The 23,977-nt window shown below is 40.5% G+C and overlaps 1 protein-coding gene across 8 annotated transcripts in view; it reads right to left on the bottom strand.

The window, feature by feature from the left end:
• Window positions 1–6,015: 6,015 nt before the first annotated feature.
• The window catches only part of LOC125773235 (uncharacterized), a 51,996-nt gene continuing 34,034 nt past the window's right edge, over window positions 6,016–23,977 (bottom strand). For all 8 annotated transcript variants that reach the window (XM_049444314.1, XM_049444313.1, XM_049444312.1 and 5 more), the window contains exons 3-6: window positions 21,073–21,226; window positions 18,088–18,433; window positions 16,672–16,978; window positions 6,016–7,345 (exon numbers count right to left, since the gene is read on the bottom strand). In XM_049444314.1, the coding sequence (XP_049300271.1) occupies window positions 7,251–7,345; window positions 16,672–16,978; window positions 18,088–18,433; window positions 21,073–21,226 (902 nt within the window). In that variant the 3' untranslated portion in view covers window positions 6,016–7,250. The remainder of the gene's footprint in view (window positions 7,346–16,671; window positions 16,979–18,087; window positions 18,434–21,072; window positions 21,227–23,977) is intronic.

Here is a 23,977-nt window from a genome sequence, read left to right as displayed (position 1 = left end):
CGATAGGTACCAACACGACTCCGGTGCGACCCGATCGGTCCATCACTACCCACAAAGTACCGATAACAGATTCAAAGATGGATTAATGGGCAAGTGCGAAACCAAGAGAGTGTTAGCTGCTGTCACATTAGGCTGTGCATGCAACTTCCTCCATTTTCATATCACCTCCCCCTTCCCCGTGGCAAAGACATAAATCAATTTGTTGCCGATTGCAAGTCAATGATTGGTAAACAATCGGTGAACGTTTTTCAAAGCATTTGTTGAAAGTTATGTTAATGCGATTTATCGCAGTAGATGTGCAATCAACTTTCTAGGTTTCGAGACATCGTAGCAATGAGTATTGAACGAGGGGGGGTATGAAATATTAAGTTTTTCTGGTAGTGTCGTCGTTGGAATATTGTGTATGGCCTTTTTTCTGTAACCTTTCATTACCTTCTCGCTGGGAATTGGGGCAGAATAAGGAGCTGTGATGCATATTTCACCACTTCCACATCATGAATGAATAATATAAATGATTATGTTTAATTACAAAACTATATATGCCTCTAGGTGCAAGCAGCATTATTCCGTGAGTGGTGAGGCAAGCTTAACCATACCATGAAACATTGACACATTAGTTTTGCGGCTATTTTCCTCAATGATGTTACGATTCATCATCCTGCGGCTAACGTTGTATCCGCTCCAACGTACCAGCACTGTCCAACAATGCTGTGTTTCTCATCCCGCCCCGGTTGGATTTGGCAAGCTGTTAAAATTAATCAGTATTTAAAAAACTAATTACCTTAATCAATACAAGCAAAACAAACCGTGGCGAATGGCAGCCAGGCTGCTGAAGTTTGTTTTCCATCTCGACACCGTGCCGTGTATTTTCGCCTTAAGGAAATTCATCCTCATCATCGTTTTTGCTGTCGTCGGCACAGCTGGATCACGTTCACGGCTGCCAAAACCCTGCGGACATGAGTCGGCGCGAGTTTCGGGGCGGAAATCTGGCGGAAGGAACATTTTGTGCCGGGTACAGGTTTCGGAATCACACAGCGCTTAAAAGTCGCCCGGAGAGGCGGAGGTTGAATCAATTCGTCTCAAGTTTATTTACATAATAATGAGTGTCACTGAAAGTTGTATAAACATTGCTATCAGCCATTTTTCCCTACCGAGACACCAAACCAAAGTGGAAAGCAGGCGTGAATACTAGCGTCAAGATAAGAGCCTCTGTGTCAGTTTGTCCCATTCTTAGGGATATACATACTGACACATATTGTTCTCCACTGTCTGGAGCGTTTTATCAAGCAGCAAACCGTTCCATCAGTCAGATTTCGAGCAAAAACCTTCGGAAGCAGCTGAAGAAGACGAATGAGATGAAGAAGAGCGTACGGTAATGATTTAAAGTCCGATTAAGCGAAGACAAAACGCAGCTTAAGGGGTACCAGTGATCGCCCGGTACCTTTGACCAGACAAAACTTTATCTTTCGTACGTCTCGGCAGCAAGGAAGCAATAATCACCGTGACCGATACTCTAGGCCGCCCTTTTTCTGCCGGCACAGTGTCTTTACGTTCTAAGGCTGACTAATTGAGTACCGGTCGTGAAAATCCCATCGAAACACTTTCATTCGCACTGGTGTGTACCGCCGAGCCGTCGGTTGATTAATTATCATGCGGAATAAAGTCATTACTCGGGGTCGAGACTTCGACGGCTTTGATGCGTTTGGAGCAGCACCGAGCACCGAGCAATCGATGAAGCGCGCTACGCTGCGGTTAGCCAGTGCCTGAAGGAATCTTAAATAATTAGCGTCCAGTCGCTCTGGCTCAGATCGCACCTTCCGATTTTCCGATGACATCAGAAATTACATGCCGGTGTCGGTTTGCCGATATGTCTGCGCGAGCCCGAGTTCTGCTTAATTGGATTCCAGGTGATGAATATGGGAACGATAATTGAGGAGTTTGGTGGCGTGTTTACTTAGCAGGAAGACTAGCTAGCTGCTGGTGCTGATTTTTCGCACCTTCACTGGAATCTTTCAATTTTTTTTCTGATCTTTGCTGTTCGTTTGTGTTAATGTTGTTGTTTCGTTTTTATGTTTTTTTTTATCACAGGTTGTATGACATTATTCTTTATCGCATTATTTGATATATACATAGTTCATTATATCTTGAACAAAATTCATTGTATCTTGAACAAAATTCATTATATCTTGAACATAATTCATTATATCTTGAACAAAATTCATTGTATCTTGAACATAATTCATTATATCTTGAACATAATTCATTGTATCTTGAACATAATTCATTGTATTTTGAACATAATTCATTATATCTTGAACATAATTCATTATATCTTGAATAAAAATTCATTGTATCTTGAACATAATTCATTATATCTTGAACATAATTCATTATATCTTGAACATAATTCATTGTATCTTACATTTAGATTTTAGATTTAGATTTAGAAGATTTAGAAAGCAATGTAATTAGAACATAATTTGTACGTCTTTTAACATAGAATTTTGCTACAATAAATTTGATCAGTTTAGTCTAAGAAATTGCTTCAAGCCATTCTACATATCTCCAAATCAAATTTATCGTATAGTAAACAAAAAGCAAGAGCAAATCCTCAGTTCGGAAATAGTAATTGTTTAAGCACAATTCCCTTGCTCTACGAGAGTTGTGTAAGGAACGGCTACATGTTCCATTGTAGGCAGTTCAATTGACAACTTAATCATCACAGTATACAGCACAGGTACGTAGACTTGCTCTACTCCATTCGGACGTAGTAGGGCAACGGGGGTTGATCGGATCCACCTCACCACATCGGTTATTCGGTCAGTTCTAAATCACTCTTGAGTTGGGTTTAGCACCCATAGAAATTTTCCCAAAAGCTTCCGGCACTTCCTGCACAATCCCCCCACCGTTTTTTGTTTATGTACATGGTATAACATCTTTTTTTTGTTCTTGTGAATTTGTGTGAGTGCCCTCCTTAATGGCAGGGAGGGTGTTGTGAAATTGCGAGGGAGACATGTGGCTGTATACCTGTTTCCTTTTGCACTTGCTTCTTACCTATTTGTTTCATGCTACAACTGTGTATAAAACGATAGTACAACGGATTGACGATGCGGTAAATCCGTGGTAAAGGTTATGTTTTATGGTATGTTTCAATGCCGTACCGTTGACCGGTTGATCGACACACACACAACGATAGGTTCGGGTGCACACAGCAAATGGACACACGCACCGCAACAACAGTTGGCTCGTTCGGAGTGTGTCTGTGTCTGTAAGGTCGGCACTTTTCGGTGCTAGAGCAAGACAAATCAACGAATCGATTGTGCTAAACCACGGAACACGTACCATGGCACAGACACATCAGTTCCGTTCGTGTTGTCTAAAGCGAGCAAAGATGTCAAAATCGTGGTTAGACGTATGGTAGTTCCAAAATTTTCGGGTCTCACTATGCGTGCCAACTTTTTGGACTGGCGTTGGTGTCCAGACACCCCATATCCGGTACAAAATGGTGTGGTGAATTACGAAAAAAGGGTTGATGAAGAGAAACGAAGATCAGAGAAAGAGGGCCAGAGTTGTAGGAGGATGTAATTCCGCTGGGTTAGACACTTTGTGTAGGTTATTCCAATAGATTTGCTACGGTGTTTTGATGCTAAAACCATTTTAAAAAAATGATTCTTTAATTTTTTACAATTTTGTTTAACCTATATTCTTAAATGGAAATTGGAAATTATTTTTCAATCAGGGAAAATTTCTGTATGATTTTTGGGAAATTTTCCCAGTGAAGATTTCTTTTTTTTTCTAACAATTACATATAAAACCTCAAGTACTCTACCACATCTGATTTTATTTGACTTCAATTCCTCGTAGTGAGATAGTCTGTTCTGTGTTTTGGATGGGATTGTTGTGTAAAGACCGACACTGTTACAATCTAAACCACCAAAGCCAACTAAAAAACTCGCCATTAAAGTTACCACGAATACGTAACGCGTATTCTATTGAATTTTAAATCATAATGAGTTGAGAGATAATGATAACCGTTTTGGGAAAGCCTACATAAGCTATTGATACGCTTACAGAACATCGTCCAGTGGCAAACACGTTCTGAAGTTTGTAGTTCAATGCTTTTGTTCGTAATCGGCTCAAAAATTATCATTATGTGCATCATACACAGCCTTGTTTAGTAGCAAATTCCATCGAAGTGAGCAGTACATCATGTACTGCAATATTTCACTGATTTCATGCTGATTATTGGAAATGGTAGACTGTTATGATGCTGCAATTAATGTTCTGTATTGAAGCCTTTATAATTACACTACCACATTTTCAATATTTTTTTAGAAAAAGGATGATATATGGTTCGTAATTGTTGTAAACCAAAATCTAACTTTATTTGAGTGAAAACAAGACTTATTAAAACGAGTATACGGTAGTCAGGAAATTGATAAAAAGTATGTAAAGTAGTGATGGGTCATACGATTAATTTTATTCCTCTACCAGGAGTCGAGGGCAGCTGACGTAAATATAAGTAGGTTCAGTAGTTCCGACCGGAACTCGCTGCACCCAAGGGTCGGAGTCGCTTATGGTAGCTTGCACCTACTGGACCTACTGAACCTTCTCCGATCCGAATCCGATCCGAACTCGTTGCACCTCCTGGACTTACTTACATTTAACGGCCAAGCCGAACCCGTTCGGATCGCCTATGGATGCTTCCGGTCCGGTAGGTTCGGATCGACCCATCACTAGCCCATCACTAGTTTGAACGTTGCATTCTTGATTTAGATGCCTGAACATAATAATGAAAATGATGATTTGGCTAAGACTGTGATTGCGACAGTGTGTTTTTTCTACAGACTGCTCACGAAGACATTGTACTGATGGGATTTTCTACTGATCCTTGTTCCTACCTTTATGTAGCTTTTTTCTTTGGTTTAATTGATATTTTTCGTTTTAACTAATCGCTTACCTTAGCGGGTTTTTTTTTATCATGGAACGGTCCATTAACTCATTTCGGCAGCAGCTTTTTTTTTCTTTGTTTAGTATTTCTCTGTTTCGTAATTACACAGCTATTGATGGTTCGGGGCGTTACGCATTCACGGGAAAAATAATTTCGGTTATCAGCATCTTTCTTCCGCGTACCATTACTCGCAAGCATGGTATTTTATTATCAATGCAAAATCGTGGTTTTTTGGGGTCTTGGATTAGATCATTGTTGTGAAAAAAAAAGGATTCAGAGGATTCATATAACTAATTATAAACCTATTACCTTTGGCACTTCAATATCTGCAGGTTTTTTTTTTCGTTGAATCCAATTATATGAATCAATCATAGCCCAATTATAGTCGTTGATGGAAGATTCTTCTTCTTCTTGGCTTAACGACCTTACAGGTCACGCCGGCCATTTCTGGCTTACTAGACTTATTTTACCACGTAGCCGGATAGTCAGTCCTTGCTACGGGGGAACGGTCCGGATGGGATTTGAACCCGGTCCGGCCGTGTGGACTGGCGCCGTTTATCACATGCACCACCGGACCGCCCATGGAAGATTACAGCCGTTAAAAAAATGTGTCCTCAATTGGCAGTAATTAAAGTAATCGGAATATTTTTAAATAATCTTGTATCTTCAGCCAAATCGATCAATTGAAGGCAACAAGTTGAAATAAATCTTATACTCTTATTAAAATGGGAATTGAAAAACACATACTTAAACATACATACTTACGGTCACTCGATCAGATTAGTCATACGTTGAAGAATAGCAAAGTATCTTGCTCAAAAACATTGAGAGTCCTTCTCGAAATCCAAAGTTTCTACAATGATGACAATAAGGGTAAGATTATCACACATCTACCTTTCTTTTCTCGGTAACCTTCCAATACGAAACAATTTTTAATACCGTAATATTTAGCACTTACTTTACCCCCATTCCTTTGGTCATCATATTTGGAAAAAATCGCCCACCAGCACAAACTCTACGAAATTATTAAAAAAAACGCAAAACTGTAAAGTCAAACCAAATAATTTCAGCTTTTTCATGTTTTCACTTTATTTTATTTGTTTTTGCCTTCTTTCTCGTTTCTTTTTCAAACTGTTCCATTTCTTTTTTCATCTTCCTCTTCATCTACGCAAATTGTTACATGCGTTCCTTCATGCAAATGTGTGATTGTATCTGTGTGTGTATGTGTGTGTGTGCGTGATAATGTAATTGCCATATCTTTGCCTGAAAACGTTTACTTTTACTTAATGTTTTACTTTCGCTGCGAATTTTGCCACGACTCATTGCCGCTTGCCATCTTCTGTAATTTCGTGTGTGTGTGTCTGTGTGTGTGTGTGTGTGTGTGTCAGCTATATCTCCTTTATAAGGGTGTGTAAATGAGTGTCGGATTGCGTTGTTTATTAATTTCCCTTTTTGCTGAACTTCAATATTTACAAATCCTTCTTCTAAACCTAAGTTTGCATTTTGCTTCGCGTGCCTTTCCCTTTTTTTGCCATGTTTTTGCTCACTGTTTCTTCCCCATGCATCTATCACCGATTCAAAGTTACGCTTCATATTTTTGTTTTTTTTTTATTATTCTGTTCTGCTTTTATGTTTGCAAAAAAAAAGGTTTTGAAATCAGTACACAAAATGTGTTTCATGTTTGCTGCCTAAACTTTACCCAAAGGGTTGTTTGTTTTGATCACTGAGACCATTTCCCTTTTTTTGATAGTACACAAGTGTGTAATTTTTATGTGTGTATTGATAGCACGTGAAGCTGGGTAATTTTTTTTTGTTCATTTTTTTTTTGTTTGGCTTAAGTTTTTCATCACTTTCAACTGTTATGAAAATTATAAAGAAGGGAGAAATAAAATGTTTATTTTTTTTGTTGTTGAAAACTTATGGGAAGCATTCTTGTATGCATCAATCGGTTTGTTCAATTTTAAATTTTTTGTATTTGTTCAATTAGTTTGTATATTAGCCTAGCCTTAAAAGCTTAAAGTTTGAGGGGGGAACATATGGGGAAAAAACCAAAGCCTTGGTGTGAACGAAATGTGTGTTTTTAATGGCTTAAACGAAAATGTTCTTTAATGATCTTTTTTTCAATTACTGATGCCTCTCAGGAACCGCCATTCTAAACAGATCACTGCCGATAGAAATGTTACTGGATTGCTTTAAAAACCAGCTGAACTAGTGAGTAGTACGTTTTTTTCGACTATTTTTTGTGTTTTCTTTTCGAATTGCTGTTGCACAGCTGAAACCGATACTGGGTGGTTTTGCTTCAGGGTCGGTTGTCTAGAAGGAATCGATGATCCTGCCCGCTGTACCATCGCCAACTAGCGATAGCAATTGATGTGAGAAGAAGAAGAGTTTGAGCTGTAATAAAACATGCAAATAAGGAAATACATAAGTCTGTGCATTATTAGAAGATTATTCAAAAATGAAAGTAAAAATATAAAATTTTATACAGAAAAAATCATACATTCTGTTCATATAGCAAAACAAGGAGAAAAAAGGGATTCGATAAGAGTTCTTTGCTCCATGAGCTTAGGAATGTAACCCTCTTTTCTCCCGTTTTTTCCCGCTTGACGATTAGACATAAATAACATCAGCGACGGTATAAATTTAACTGCTCTGCGATTGACGGTCGGAGCATAAACCAGATCGCCATGTTACCTGTCGGCGTGGTGAGTTCATTCACACCCTTCATTAAGTCACTCAATTTATTGCTACCCAGCCCTTAACTAAGCTTCCTGCTAGCGACTTTAAGTTGCTCAAATAATCCGTACAATTCGTCAAAACGTGTGCAACGGGGGAATAATCCAATTTCAATTTATATTTACCCTCAATCTACCATACACCATACACACACACATATTCCAAGTCTTTGTTTTCCAGGAAGCACAGGTGCACCGGTGTGCATGATGTGATTCATAATTCAGTGCGAATTTTATTTCCTTTCATTTTTATGTGCTCGATCCTTCGTAACGGAATCGCAATGGAAAAATGGGGGTGTGTGTGTGTAAATGTTTTTCCAAGCCAAATTACCATCATCGTGTCGCCGTTTGGCGCAGACAAAAAGCATCTCCAAGAAATGTTTGCGACAAACGTATACAGTTGTATAGCGAAGAACCGTATTGTCGAAAAAAAGTATATTTTTACATGATTGTATAACTGCGTAAAAATCCCTGTTTTTTCAATATGAAGGAAATGCAGTAAAATGAAATGTGTTCGATTTTTTTTTTGTGTGAGACAGACCAACGAATTATGATCAATACATCTCCCATCGGCCAAACGGTGCACAAACTGCTGTGCAGAAAAACCAACAAAAAAACACCGTTCCGATCAAAATCCCTCGGACGATGTCGTAAAATACCTTTTCAACTTGCCATTTCACTCAGCTTGCTCGGTTGCGACGAAACGCTTGTGGTGCAATATTGTTTTTGCAGCTGGGCTATCCGACGGGTAGCTAAAATCACCGACAAACTAGCGATACACGACGTCACCTAATCCCCGACCGCTTTAGAAGGGATTCGGTCTTGTTATCTGCTTTTATGAGCCCCTGCTCGGTTCACCGGCTCGGGTCGGGTTTAATGGCTTTAACCTGAATATTTTTCACGTGTATATTTGTCGGTTAGGTATGGATATCGGTAGCAAGCACCAGGGATAGAATAAACTGCAGATGCAACAGCTTTTGAATTATATGAGTCAGACTTTTTCATACGAATAAGTCAACGAACGATAGTTAAATAACACCATAAACAGGTAAATTACTACTTATAATAATGTGATACATTATTAAAAAATAATATTTAATGTATTGTCTTTTAATGAAGTCTATTTATTGTCCTTTAAAAATTTTACCTATCATTGACAAAACGTCATAAATTTGGTATAACGTTTTTTTTTATTTTTATAAAATACGTGTCCATACGTGGCGCTAGTGATTAGTGTTAAGAATGCGATGAATAAGACATGAAAACTTTTTTTAAATATAGAGAATAGATGGTTGAAGTGAAGGTGGAGATAGATGAGAACTCCAAGCCTCGCATCCTCATGAACGGAATCCTTTCCTCTCCTTTCCATATTCGACGCCCTGTACGTCAGGGTCGTTCCTCTTTCAATGTATCTTTGTATCCTTTACCTGCAACTCCTCATCACGAGACTAGAAAGCATGTGTAGTGACCAAGATGACTTGGGCAAGGTATATGCCAACGACATCTGAGTGGTAACTACCTCTCACTGCTCTGATTGATCTGACTGCTCTCACACCTCTGATTGATACTTTCAACATTGGAAAAGCCCAAGTTCTTGACGTTGGACATGTCAAGGTACACAACACTATCTCTATTCCTTGTTTGAAGACAGTAGAGAGATTGCGACTTCTTGGCATCCTCTTTATCAACAATGTTCGTTCATCAACATAGAATTCCGACGCTAGGTCTGCCTTCATCGCTTGAGAGATCTAAACCTCATGAAGAAGATAACTTTCCTGAATGGGTTTCTCCTGCCCAAGATATGGTATGTGACTTCTGTTTGTGGTACAAGAGTTATAGACATAGCCCAGGTGTCGCTGACTATTGACTCATTCCTGTGGCAAGAATCCGTAGGCTCCGAAATCTTGGAGGACTAAACCTACATATTCCGGCTATCGCACCACAGGCTCCGCAGGTATGTCAGTGGAAAGGAGTGTATGCCTGTCGGAGGTCAACATATATCGTGGGCTAGAAACCTTCCTAACATAACTCCTATATCATCGACGTATCCATTTCTCAGGAAAGTTGTCAGCATATATCCAAGACATAATCCCCAACATTACCACCCGAGCACTTCGTCGGATATTAGTTGAGATGCTTCCTGATTTGAAGATTCACCAGGAATTCCCAAAAATAAGCTGGTGACTAGTTTGGGCCAACATCAGTTCTCGGCTAAGATCCGTTCTGTACCTGCTGATCCACAACAAGATAGCTCATGGAGAGCTAATGGCGAAAATGAACCGAGGATGTACATTGTGGTCCAAAGTGGGATCGGCTTGAGGTATTCTGCTGCAAGCAATCCACAGCATCGATCGCACCCTTACTCCTTTATTCCTGTCCCCCCTTTTCCTTGTACTCCAAGAAAATAGCACAGATGAGTAGAAAAGAGATATGGCCTCGTCAGGCTCTGTTGGGATGGTAATGTCATTAGAATGGCACCGTACAACCCAGCCCATAAAGTCCTTTTAGTTCGTCCACATGGACAGGTAGGCCCAAAGTAGAGATGTAGTGATAGCATTAATGAAATCTCCAGAAAAGGTAGACTTCCTGCAGCAGGCCAAGATCAAGAAGCTGCTATAGCACAAGATTAGTAAATAAGTGTCTCTCAAAAAATAAAAAGAATGACTAATTATTTTGAAAACACCAACATTTTCAAATTTCTTTTATTTCAAAGTACACCAAAACCAAATTAATTTTATGTGCGGTCATGGAAGAATTGTACATTTTGGGTAATAATTTTAATATCAACCGGTTCCTAGCTTTGGAGTAAAAAGCTCAAAAGTCCTCATCAGAGAATTAATGAATCGATTTATCATTCCGATGTTTCATTTCGTTCATTTAACTTTCGTATCTTCTAGCCTTATCAAGAACCAAATCCATCAGTTCGTATCTTTATGATGCGGATAAGATTATTCACAAATGAGAACATAAAAATTACGGGTGACGATTTCATTTTTTATTTCATCGACCATAGCAAACGGGCGAAGAATTTGGTTTAGCTCTTCTTATCTAATGGGCTAAAAGGTTGCCCTTCTAAAATGGACCTTTTTTACTGTGAGTCCCACTGAACCAATAAAAAAAATTAAAGTACTATGTACCGAGAGTGGTACAGAAATTAAAAGTGCTTTTTTTTGTTTGGCTTTTCTATTCGTGCAAAATATGAAACAACAAGCGCAACCCCAACGCTTCTATGATGAGAAGGTAATACGGTATCGACACTTGCAGTCAGGAAACGAAGAGGCTATTAGATGCAAAAAATCAGTATGGCGTGCTTTTTCCCCTTTTTTGTTTCTTTTATCACAACGAACACAGCACTTCGGCTGCTTACATCCGCATCGATATTATAAATTTTAAATAAACCCCAATGAGTGTTTGCTTTAGCTTCGCTCGCTGCTGTCCGGCTATAATTCATCCTCTCGGAGTCCACATCCTGCAGCATTATGTTTGTGGCGTTTTTTTTTTGCTTTCTCTCTTGTGCGCTCGTTATGTAGAGTACAGTGGATACTTCAGCTCAAACGCCAACGTTTGGTTCAGTTTCTTCCGGTTGAAGGGTTTTTGGCACGTTTTTGAACCGCTAGAGCTGCCGGTGAGTTTCATCACGTTGGAGCGAGGAGAGGTCGATTTTGATTCTACCCTCTACCCTCCCGTCCTCCCCAACGGCCATCGTCACACGCCCTTCATTTCCATGGTGTCATAACCTTTGTCCGTTTGCCCAAATTCAACGATTTTTCATCGTGCTTGCTTGTTTCTTATCTGCTCATTGAACGTTTTATTTGCGTATTTCTTCAATGTGTAAGTGAGAAAGGGTATGTTTTTTTTGTTGTTTTACTTTTGTCTTATTTCGTTACGGTTGGCCCTTTTGTTTAGCTACCTTTTTTTATGAGGTTTAGAAATGGGAAAGATATTTTCATCTCAATACACAGAAGAACGAAAAAAACAAAACTAAACAGTCAAGCAAATAAAAATCATACAAACAAATGCCCCCCCAAAAACAGTCGCTCGGAAACAACAAATATCGGGATGCGGATTTAGACCGTTCTCCATGATGCTTTAAATTGATGGCATTTGGTCTCTGTCGCACCATATTCCTGCCCCATCGTTACGAACTTTTTTTTTGTAGCAAAATTTATGTCACTCGATTTCATAAGGATCAATCCCATCACCGAAACACCCCATCCGCTTATCGTTAATGCGAAGGAACGGAGTTGCAGTGTGGTAGAAAAAGAAGAATAATGTTGCAAAACTTAAGATGCATAAGCAATTCGCTATGCGAAACTGGAAACAGTGGTAAAGAATTCGGAAAACCGTCGCCCGGTACCGAAGATCAAAAGTTTTCCAAAGGCTCGCGATAGAAAAATTAAGTAGGAGTAACTTGATTTTATTACTGACTTCTAAAATATACGGGGCTATGTTTCTTGCGCCCTTCGAAAGAAGGTTTCATTTTCACAGCGTGAAGAGTGAGAAAGAAAAACGCGAGACTCGAGTTGAAAATTATATCTCATGGGCAACCCTACTCGACGGATACGGATTACATGATTCTTGATTTTCGATTATCTTAACTTTAGTGCTAGACAAGTTATTTTTAGGATTTCATTGTTATGCGCAACGCATAACCCGGATTGATTATTATTCGCATTCATTAAAGCTAGTGTTTTAAAAAGTTACTTTATGGTTGCGCTGGTTGAAATAAAACCGTCCAATGGGGCTGACCTTACACGTCAGATTATTGTTTCCTCACAAGATTGTGTATTTCTTTTTTTTATATTTACTTTATGGTTATGTTTAACTACATTGGCTTATCAGTTTTATTGTCTGCGTGTGTGTGTGTATGTGTGTGCTGTAGTGATGGGAAAAATGGCATCACGGCCGACTCTGGAGCTCCAAACAATTTTGGAACCGGCTCCGGAACCGACTCCCGAACTGGAACTGACTCCGGAACCGGCTCTGGAACTGGAACTGAAACTGACTCCGGAACTGGCTCCGGAGCTGACTCCGAAACTGGCTCCGGAACTGGAACTGACACCGGCTCCAGATCTAGTTCCAAAGCTGGATTCAAACCTGAGAGGTGAGAAAGCAATTTGGCTTCGGAACCGGCTCTGGAGCCATTTTTTCGGAATCAGCTTCGGAACTGTGGGTTCGGAACAGGTTCAGGGCAGAAATTGGAGCCGGTTCCGGAGCCGTTGAGTCGGAGCCGGCTACTGTGTGTCCATCACTAGTATGCTGTAGTGATGGGTCATATGATTCATTTAATGTCTCAACCCGGAGTCGGGTGCAGTAGAATCGGAATCGACCCGTGGGTGTAGTGTGTTCGGGCTCAAGTAGGTTCAGTAGCTCCGACCCGAACTCGCTGCTTCCACGGGTCGGAGCCGCTTATGTTAGCCTGCACCTACCGGAATCGTTGCACCTACTGAACCTACTTGTATCTAAGGGTCGACCCGAACGGATTCGAGTAGCTTATGGATGGCTCCGAACCGGTAGGTTCGGGTCAACATGCCCATCACTAGGTGTGCTGTGAAGACTTCACGGAAGTGATTTACGGCAAGTATTTTTTATTTATTTTGCCCCATTTTGGCTCTTAGTTGGCTTTGTTTTACGACCACTGTAGCGCAGTATAAAGTTTGGTTCTTGATTTTAGCTGTGAAAATTTCCCCTTCAAGCGCATAACAATAGATAAGTCGTAAACACATTTTTTTTCGCACATCAAAGGACGGTTTGTAGGTTTATTCTTTCGTAACCATCGCAATATAATCAATATTTCCAGAATTGATTATTACAATTTAAGAGATTTCAATTTAAATATTTTTTTTAAATCATCCCCTTTTCTATTTTTTTAATTTCCATATTTATATTGTCTTAAAACAGTAAAGATTTTTAACAATAAAACTTCAACACAAGCCGGATCACGAGCCGGCCCAGAACATGAAACGCATCTCCCGTAAACGTTTTCATAAAAGCTTTCCGACACAAAAAAGTTACGAATAGATGATGTAGTATCGTAAATTTTAATATAAAAGTTAACACGTGATTGATCACCCACTTCCATCCGCTCCGTAGCTCGTGCTGTGTTGTGTGTGTGTTTCGCCCGAAACATAAATATGAAACACAGTATCGGTTGAGCAATTTATTACGTAACGGAAGGAGGGTGTACACACTGTTACATGGTCAGGAAATCAATGCTTGCCTTCCCGTACCTTATCGATACCTATTTTCTTCCCATTCCCGAACCAATACGTGTATCTGTGCGTTTGTTAGCTTTGGTACGCCAACCGTGTACGCCCCCTTTGCGTTTGAACTATTTTCGATTCGGAGTGTGATGTGCACCCCCATAAACATATACTCCTAGCAACCGATGAAGATGAAGTTTTGTGCGTATGGTCTGTTCGATTGGTGTTTTTTGGATATTTTATTTCACACAAAATATCATCTGCAGGCAGAGATTTTTGAACGGAGTGAACACTTTGAAAATGAACATCTTACTGTAAAGGAGAACGCTTTACGTTGTTTGCGTTCGTTTGGAAACAAATTCCAAGTAATTCTAGAAACGTCCTTTTGCTTTGGAAATGTGATAGTTTGATTAGAGTTGAATCAAAAGCTAACTAACAGTTTGTGTTTTATTAAAAAAAAATCAGTACACACGAAATATCCCTTCCAAAACGATTCTGCAATGGGATTCCGCAAAAAAAAAATCAAGTGATACGCAAACGCAATTCATTGGCCATTTAAACCTCATCCATTCCTGGAGAATGCAGTTGCCGTTAGGGAATGGCAATGGAAAACTGATGTTTGCTGTGGTCATTGTTTTCAGCATTGTTGCTGTCGTTGAGTTCTGTCTTGAGTATGCCTTGTTCTGTACTGTTTTGCCCTGCATGTTGGATGTCGATGGCTGCAAATAGCCTGATCATAGTTCCATTGTTTTTGATCACAACTAAGGGATCGGTTACAGCTGCTCCGGCATGCTCGTATGCCAGCATCAGAAAGGCACTTGATTCGGTTACGGACGGGTAGGAAATAAAAATAATGAACTCCATCTCGAGCAAACCTTAATCTTGAATCTGTGTATCGACGCTGCAACGGCAGCTTATGCTTCACTTGTAGAGATTATACGCCTTTCGGATGCTACGAAATAAGAAACACACTGCTGGCCGTTGTTCACCGTCCTGTGCAAAATGCAACGAGATACATACGGCTGGTAAGTTAATCTATCGATTCTGGTCCGCTCCTCAGTAACACTTGACTTCACCCACACACAGACACCCATCAAGGATCATCTCACCGAACGGACTGTAGATGGGATGCTCTCGATAATAAGCGTAGCGGTTGTAGTGCGTTCGAAGCATTGCTGATTCAGCAGTGCACGTGTAAGATAATGGGAATGGTGTGCTCAAACTCCGACCATCGGATCGGATTTGAAACTATTACGCACCAGCCACAAGCAGAGTGGTTGTGGGGTTTTATAAAAAAAAAACGGAAAATTTTTGGCCAATATTCGGTCGATTGCTACTGACCGTAATTCGAGCATTCAAGTCAATTTTACCAACTGATGTCGGTAGAAACGATGGTAAAAAGGGTGAAGAATACAAGGAACGGAGAGAGAGGAAAAAATCTTCTCTACCAAACAAACAAAGCACACACATACGAGCATGTGACTAATGGAAAAGATTTCACCGCTTAAGAGTTGCTTAAGGAAGGAAATCGAGATGACCGTATAGCGCGCAACCAAACCATTCGGTCGATCGGATGTGAAATCATCTGCTGAAGTTGCCATACCATGGTGTTGTTTTGTATAAGTTACAGTAAGGGGAAAAAATGCTACAGCCAGCGCTGAAGGACCTGAGTTTCTTCACCAAGATAGGAGATAATAGCTTACGATGTAACTCTGCACAACCAGATGAGACGTAAAGCTCTTGTTTGTGACGCTTTGTGTGCTTTTGAAAAGAAAAGCAAACGAGTTATAAAGCAAACGCAAGCAACACAACTGATTGGCAAATGCTTTCGATATGTGCTGTATGCTGACCCACAACAACCCATTGCTGATATTCATGTTATTTAAACCATGTTTGATTTGGACTCTTTGTTTGTCAGGTGAAAGGTAAAGTTCTTAGTTTTTTTCCTTTCTGTTACAAAAATTTATCAAGCTACGTTCTTTTTTTTGTAATGATTGTAAAATTTTGTAGTTTTTAAGTAGCCAGTTCCTCACGACAGAATTGGGGGTCAAATCTCTTTCGGACCGTCGTCCCGTAGTAAGAAACAGTTCTTAAGAAACAAAAATAATAATGTAACACTGAGGTTTTGAATTGTAATAGAATAAATTTGCACTTAAATGGAGGCGCCTAGTACTTCATAATAAAAACGATTCGATGGAGGCGCCTAGTACATTGTAGTAAAAACGGTTCGATGGAGGCGCCTAGTAGTTTTGGGTAAAACGCTTATAATTCGTATGAATGAATTTAAAAAAAAATTCTAAAATAATAGTAATGGGGGCAACACAGTTGTGTATGTGACAAAAAGGGACTCGGGCTGACTATCCGGCTACGTGGTAAAACAAGTCTAGTAAGTCAGAAATGACCGGCGTCACCCTAGAGGTCGTCAAGCCAAGAAGACAGAGAGAGATATTGATTGGATAAATTCTAAAAACAAGTGTCTAGTGAGCCAGAAATGAATAACATTAACTAGTAGAACACTAGAAAAGAAAGTTGTTGAAGAATTCTTTTTAAAGCTTCGATACAAGTTTTGAAAATTTGTCCATAATTGTTTCTTTAATTATCATTATCGTAATATTTGTTTAGTTATTAATTGTTATTAATTGGGTTTTGAATTGAAATATTTAAAAGATTCTTTTAAAATGTCAGTTAAAAAAAACAACACTGATCGACAAAAGAAGTAATTATAAATATTTCTAATAAAAATGTATTCTCGCTTCAATAAACTTACGATGATGTAACTTACCGTCATTCAAATTGGTGCTAAGAGCCAGCCTCGGTACGATGCTGCTTCTGCCAGCAGCCCGGCTATGGCCACCGAAGCCAAACAACGACGAACGATGGCTGCGTAGTGCCACCACCGCCTTCGCTTCCCTTCCAACCGACGGTATCGCGTCCACCGAGGCCATGCACTTGATATGGATTACGTTGTCTAATTCGCGCTGCACGAGCTTATCTACTGGTACACGCATTTCTAGCGTGCGGTAACGCAGGTAAAAGCCATCGCTCTCGAGCGTTGTCTCCTGCTGTTGCTGTAAGTACTCCATCGGAACCTGCAAATGAAAGCCGGCGTTGTATGGAGGTAAGATAGGGGAACAACAAAAGAAAAAAGAAAAACGCCCCGAGGCGTCCCCACAAGAATGACTGCACCAGAAGAAGGTGCCTTTCGGGAGCGTACTAATTATGCTGCCACTACACTGCGGTACGGATGGCTTGCGGTTTTGCTGCCGATCGGAAGTCGGCATGAAATCAATACCTCTCGACTCTGCTAACCGCAATACATGGTTAAGCAAAACCGAACTGGAACATGGGCTATGGGTTTTTGCGGTTTAGGGTTTGGACTTTCCAAAAGAAGCGGCCATTTTCACTGACCGGTGACTCGCATTACTGCTATGTGTGATATGTTGTCATTACAATTTAACCGTAAACAAGTCAGGAAAAATGTGCATAACTTCTATTTTTTCTTTTAAGCTCAGTGCTAATAATTGAAGAATAATTTATTCTTGTAAAACAATTGCACCTGTTTTAAAAAAATTAAACTGGTTCAAACATCAATTTTTATGCGTCTTTTTTTCTCATGTCATAATCTGGTGTACCATGGTCAGGGCATGAACAATGTGCGAATTTTCAAAAGGTAAAATATAAAAATGTATTGCAAACCCGGGTATAAGTAATACAAGCGCAGCCCACAGGGGAGCAGAAACAAAACGGACAAAGATAATCTGTTTCGGTGTTTCACGTACGATTCATGACTGTTCCATGATCAGATAAGTAACAAAGGGATTAAAGAGTCGGTGTACAAAAATAGAGTTTAAACGAGAACAACATGTCACGCTGTGCTTTCGCATTACTTTCAGATACGTTTGTTGGTCGACATCCATTTTTGGATGGTGTCGGGAAAGGGACGTTACGATTGCACTCCCCCATTATCAATGAACCGTTACGTTCTTCACCGATCCATTGATTGAAGGATCGATTTTCACACCCTAACTCTCGTTTTTGCAGGATAATCGACTCTCACCCACACACACCCATACACACTTATGCATATGGGCATTCCAAACAAGCCACGAGAATCCCCCCCGGGCGGGGATGGGTGTTTGCGTGATTTTAATTGTCAGCTTTGTTGAACCGTTGAGCATATTGTAATGGTGCTACTTACTGTGCGGCCGTTGATGAACCACAGGAGCCGAGTGGCGAGACTGGACCGATCGGAGGTACAGTTGGCGACGATGAGCTCGTTCGGTAAATAGCTGGCACTCAGCCCGCTGATGGTGGGATCGTCCTGGGGTAACACCTCAACCGTCATGTTACGCGTCCCGTTTGCCAGCTTGAACTCCGGTGCGTCACCTGATATTTCGCACCGGAACTCACCACTCGAGGAACGCTGCAGCTCGGTTAACCGGATCGAGCAAAGATATTGGTTGCAGATTGTTGGCCGATCGGTTGCAATGACGATACCTTCTACCGGATAGGTCGTCACCTTTGGAAACAGCATTGGAGCGTACCTGATGGTGAAAAAAGGTCAAAAATCAAGCGCATTGTAATTATTTTTACAACTTTCTGAAAGCATTTTATTGAATATTGACCAAATATTGACATATTGTATATGTCTAAGTTCAAGTGTATCGTTGGGTGCCTCCAATGACATAATGGTGGTCTTATTCTTATTATTATTATTATTAGTATCCCTTTATTTGCTTCTCTGCAAGACTGCTACACAAACATGACTTATAGCTATTTATGCACCCTAAACTAATGATAATTAAAAAGAATGACTTAAAGAACTCGGCTTAGAAACTATCCTAAACTAAGGCTACTGCGAAAAGGAAGGAAAGATGAAAAGAAGTTAAAGAGATGATCGGAGACGAGCACTATAGGATGACGGAGAAAGGTGGTAGGAGGAGCGTATGTGCAGTTCAACAGGATACCAGCAATTAGGGAAGATTGAGCAATAGAACTGCAGAATTTTAAGGTTTCTAGGCCCAAACACCTGGACACCTGGACATATAGTCGTGTAGAACAGAGAAAAGTTCACCATATCTGGTGAACTACCTCTGTATCTGTTCGACAAGATCGATGTGGATTCTAGCAGTCAGAGACCAGATTGCTGAAGCATACTAAGGCCTCGACCTGACCAATGGGGACATATGACCTTTAATTGTCGGTCCACATACCTAGCGGTTCTTGTGTATACAAACTCACGAAGTAGCGCAGGAGGGCCCAGGAAGCTGGACTTTTGTGCCATATCGTGAGACACCTCGACAAAGAAAAAGAAGAAGGAGAAGAAGACCTGAACAAAGGGGAGGATACACAAAGGGTCCTTAAAATCACAGGTAATGCTCAAGACTCCAAGAATTCGACGACGACTGAGATAACGACCGAATCGATGTGATAGCGAAAACTGAGGACATTGTTGAACCAAATCTCAAGGTCCTTGATTAAAAGGACTCGAAACCCTCGCTGATTGGCAAAGGAATAGGAATAAACTATTGGATTACGGGAGTGGACTCGTTTTAGCATGAGACATCGAAGAAGCAAAACAATTGAAGAAGCTCCTTTTCATCCAGATATCTCTTTGGGCATAATGGACCAAACGGACTAAGATACTTCTTGACAGGAATTGAAGGCAGGAGCTTGGGAAATACATCTTGTAATAGAACTCAAAATCAGCACAAGCCTTGATAGAAAGAATATTTCTTTTCGTGTAGTCAACTACAGAAGGACCTGCGTCGTCAGTGTTTATTGGGACTTGGATTCTTCAACATTTTTCACTTATGGTATAGGACGTAAAGTACCTGAACTTCACGCCAGTAGTTGCATGCCAGTAGTATCAGGAGAGGAAAAAGTCAATAGCACCTTCAGTCACTCCATCTGAGATATTGGCAACTGCTCAGATATTGCCGATCTCAATAGACCAGGTAATTAAAAAAAGTATCATAGTCTGAATTCTCATAATTCTCCATAAAAGAAATTTTCTTGGGTGACTTAACAATAAGTCTACTTACTAAAAGTAAAGAATAAGGTTTATGTCGGTGTTGATAATATTGAAAATGATATATTCATCTATTTCGAGTAGTCTTACTGTGAGACATCTACCAAACATGTAAATTGATTTTCATCACAACTAACTTTGTCGTCCGTTTTAAGAGCTTACTAGGACTAGTTGAACTACAACTAGTTCGAGGAATACGAAATGAAACATGGTGTAAAACGTTGTTACCAGTATGGCGTCGTTGGCCGTACCAGCGAGGACGAGTAAATGATTCAATCAGATCTCCAACGTCACGTTCATTATCGTGCCGAGTTTTCTTCCCGCCTGTTTGCCATCTGACGCTGACCAACGATGGCAATAAATGTAATGGATACCGTGAGGAGGATCACCACCAAGCGCCCCGATGCGCAAAGAAATGGGAAGGCTTGCACGGTCGATGAGCAAACTCAATCGGCTCACCAGGCAGAGAAGACCAGCAATACACGGTACGGGCGCAATTTCAGGTGCAAGCTCAGTCATCACTGATCGAAGCGGGTTTTTTTTTTTGTTATTATTCTAGGTATGAAGTTTGCAGTGGGTCGACGGTAAAGGCAAACGGCAAAACAGTATGCCAACCCGAGCCTGCCGGTGGACATCTGGAGAAGCGCAAAAGCGGGTCTGGTAAAGGAATAAACAAATACCAGTCCTGAAAAAAAACCAAGCAAATCCCTGGCTGCAATCTGACACGCTTCGTGAAACGAACTCATTTTGATGATCCATCCTGTTTCCTTTATCTGTTTCTTCTTTCCGCAGTATGAGGTGGGGGTGGGGGGGTAGGGGTGTTTTACTAGATGCCGCATCAGTGTAGCTGCCACAAAATTGAACCGTCAGCGTTCGGGATACATTTAAGAACCTCCGAACCTGTACCAGTGCCTCTGCCTGTACTTCATATGGGACCGTGCGATGAAATTTTATTTTTTTCTCCCCCAATCCCACTCCGAGCATTGCTCGAGCGTAATAGTGGTTGTGTATGAACACGTCGTTTCATGCACTATTTTTAACCTTTAGCGTTTCAAAGTAATGCGAAAAAATAGATATGCAGCAAATAGCTTTCCTCTATTTTTTTTGCTGTTGTTGTCAGGTTGGATTAGTCTCGAGCTGATGATAACGTACCTGTAAAACTCCTTATTGCCCTTGTACCATTTGACGGAGTTTAATTGGTGGGCGCCGAGATCGTAGCTGCAGGACAGTGTTATCGTATCACGATAGTCAACCACCTCCGGGACGTTCATGTTTGTCAATCGCAGCGCTAGCGTCCGGTGCCATTCTGTAAATAGAGGTAGAAATTCGTACAATGTTAGTACCACCCTGGTTATGCCAAACCGGGGGGTTTTTCAATGCACATCGATCGAAACCATTGCCATGGGTAAAAAGGGTTTTTTCGGACGCTAAACATGGCGCAACAAAACAAAAAAACCGGGAAAGTTTTGGTGCGGAATGGTACGGTACGGCTACTAAATGAAAGTCAAACATTTGCACAATGAATCAAAATGTCCGCTCGTGAAATCAACATTTTCTGACCAACACGGGGGGTGGGTGAATGGTATTGGGAAGGGAAGGAGGATAGGGTTGGGAGGGGATTTATGGGATGAAATGCGATGAATTACAAACAAAAAGCCATCACTGCAGCAAAACTTATCATAAGCTTCGTAGGGAATAATCACTGCAAACAGTATCGCCATTGTTAAGTACCACCCTGCAACCATCTTGCTAGTCGCTGTAAAATACATTTTTTTGCTGGAAAATCGATTTCTAGCCTATTTTTCTGTTTCCAGTTTTATTTTTTTGTCTTTTCGCTACATATTAACAAATTCAAATAATTTGCTTGGAAATTAATTGGTGAAATTTTTAAGCTGATTTTAAGTCATTTAAGTATTCGTCCTTTAACGGAAGCCTCTAATGAATAAAAATAATAGTAACTTCAAAATAAATACATTGAAAAATTCTCCCATTTATATTTTTTTCCACACAAATCGTTCAACATGTCAGCCTCATGTTTTATGAAGCAGCATCAAATGAAAGTTACATTCCTTTTGGCATGCAAATCATTATACCATGTTCACCGTAAATGCACCGCCCGTGAACAGAAGTGGGAAAGGCTTTAATATTGATGCTATTGATTTCCAAACAAAAAAACAACCATTTTCAACGCCTACTGAAGCATGTGAAAGCATGCGTAAAAAAGGTATGTTTTGTTTTTTTTTGTTTTTGCCTCATCAACAATCAGGGTTTGGGGAATAAAAGGGAAAGAGAGAGAAGGAGGAAAACACTTCCGATATCAATGTTTTTTTTCGCCCGGATTTCCCTCTTAATCACTATTTGCAGCTTGGGAGTTGCAGCACTACCTGCCATAATGCTTCCCGATGCCAATTCTTTAATGTTCTTCATTGCATCGATCGAGCAAAAAAACAGAAAAAGGTGTATGCATATGCGTGGAAGCAAGGGTTTTTTCTGCTTCTTCTTCTGCTCTCACTGTAGCGTCACACTACGTTGCTAAACACCGGTGCCGGATTGACTCCGGCCAGTCTAATACGCTTCGTGTTATGGTTGATCGCATTCAGGGCATGCAATCATTATTATGAGCGTACCGGATCGCCTTTCTTCCGTGTGTACGTGTGGTGGCGTTTCTTTTGAAATTAAACCGGCTAACAAAAAAAAAAAGGAAAAAAGAAAAAGGTAGACGAGTAGGCAAAACTACACGAAAAGTGCATCTATTGATTGCGACCGTGTGGGCTTCAAAGGATGTAGATAAAAGTGCCGTCAACCATTCAGTTGAACTGCAAAACAAGTGCAGCTATAAAAAAAGCAGCCAAGAGAGAGAGAGAGAGAGAGAGAGAGAGAGAGAGAGAGAGGAAATAATAACAGAAAAATGATGTCCCCCGTACGAGAAGAGCTGAGCTGTACAGCTATCAACGATACGCGGGTAATGATGATGGTGATGCTGAAAATCAAACATTGAAAAGGGGGGAGGGAGAGCAAAAAAAAGGCCCGAGATACCCGATGGAACGGGCATCTCACACATTATCGCAATATTGCTTTCGGTGTCGTCCTCTTGATCCGCCGCTTGTAGCAAAAATCCGCTCGTTCGCCGTGTTTACTTTTATCTGTTTTACGATAGGCAGTAAAACAGAAACAGGAAGGTGAGATGAATTGATGGTACCGATGTCCCCATCGGTACGCGCGTCCGGGCGCCTATAGCCATCGGCAAAATTATCGTGTCTCGCTACGGGAAAGTAAAGCGAGAAATAGGAAGCAAAATAACAAAACCCGTCCAGCACCGGATGGGGTTGAATTCTTTGGGGTGCAATTATAGTAATAAAAAATTATTAATGTGAATTTTCATGCTCATAATCCTTTAATTCGCTCCGGTGACATAGACCACCTGGAATACGCAACATTGAGCAGAATGCCCCACCATCTACCATCTGTGGTGAAATGCATGAAATGATGCCGGGATTAAACAATGATGCTTCTTTCCATCCATAATGTGATGTTCAAATGATGCTTTCCATGCTTTACGGTGATATTTGCTTTCGATCGATTGGGGGGTTTTAATAGAGCATTAGAGTTGCAAAAAAAATTGTCTATCCTTTTTTTGGAAGTTACATCTTTTTTCTTTATGTAGCGTATTAATAGTTCGTGACTTCCATACCTTAGAATTATAACCTTATGATAAGACTTTCCTTTTGGAAAAAACGACCTCTAAGGTATTGGTGACCATTTTGTGGCGTTTTTGTTGAGGCCGCGTTCGAAACCTTTCATAAAGACCAAGTATTATGCTGCTAGACAACGGGACTACTGTCTGGGTACTGTCGGATTCTTACTGTCTAAAACCACCATGTACCTTTACCATTACTCCAAGATCACCAACTAGGGTATTAGTTTCAGAGTGTTGGTATAGACGTATAAGTGCTGTTTTGAGCTAATGAGACTCCAGGTACTTTGGTGACGTACTGCCTTCATGAGTACTCCAGAGGAGTATCTCTACAGTTTACTGATGATAGCCTGAACCGGCTTC

This window comes from Anopheles funestus, chromosome X, assembly GCF_943734845.2.
Source record: "Anopheles funestus chromosome X, idAnoFuneDA-416_04, whole genome shotgun sequence".
NCBI lineage: Eukaryota > Metazoa > Arthropoda > Insecta > Diptera > Culicidae > Anopheles > Anopheles funestus.
Note: the sequence above shows the minus strand (reverse complement) of the source record. Positions and strands in the feature narration are given on the sequence as shown.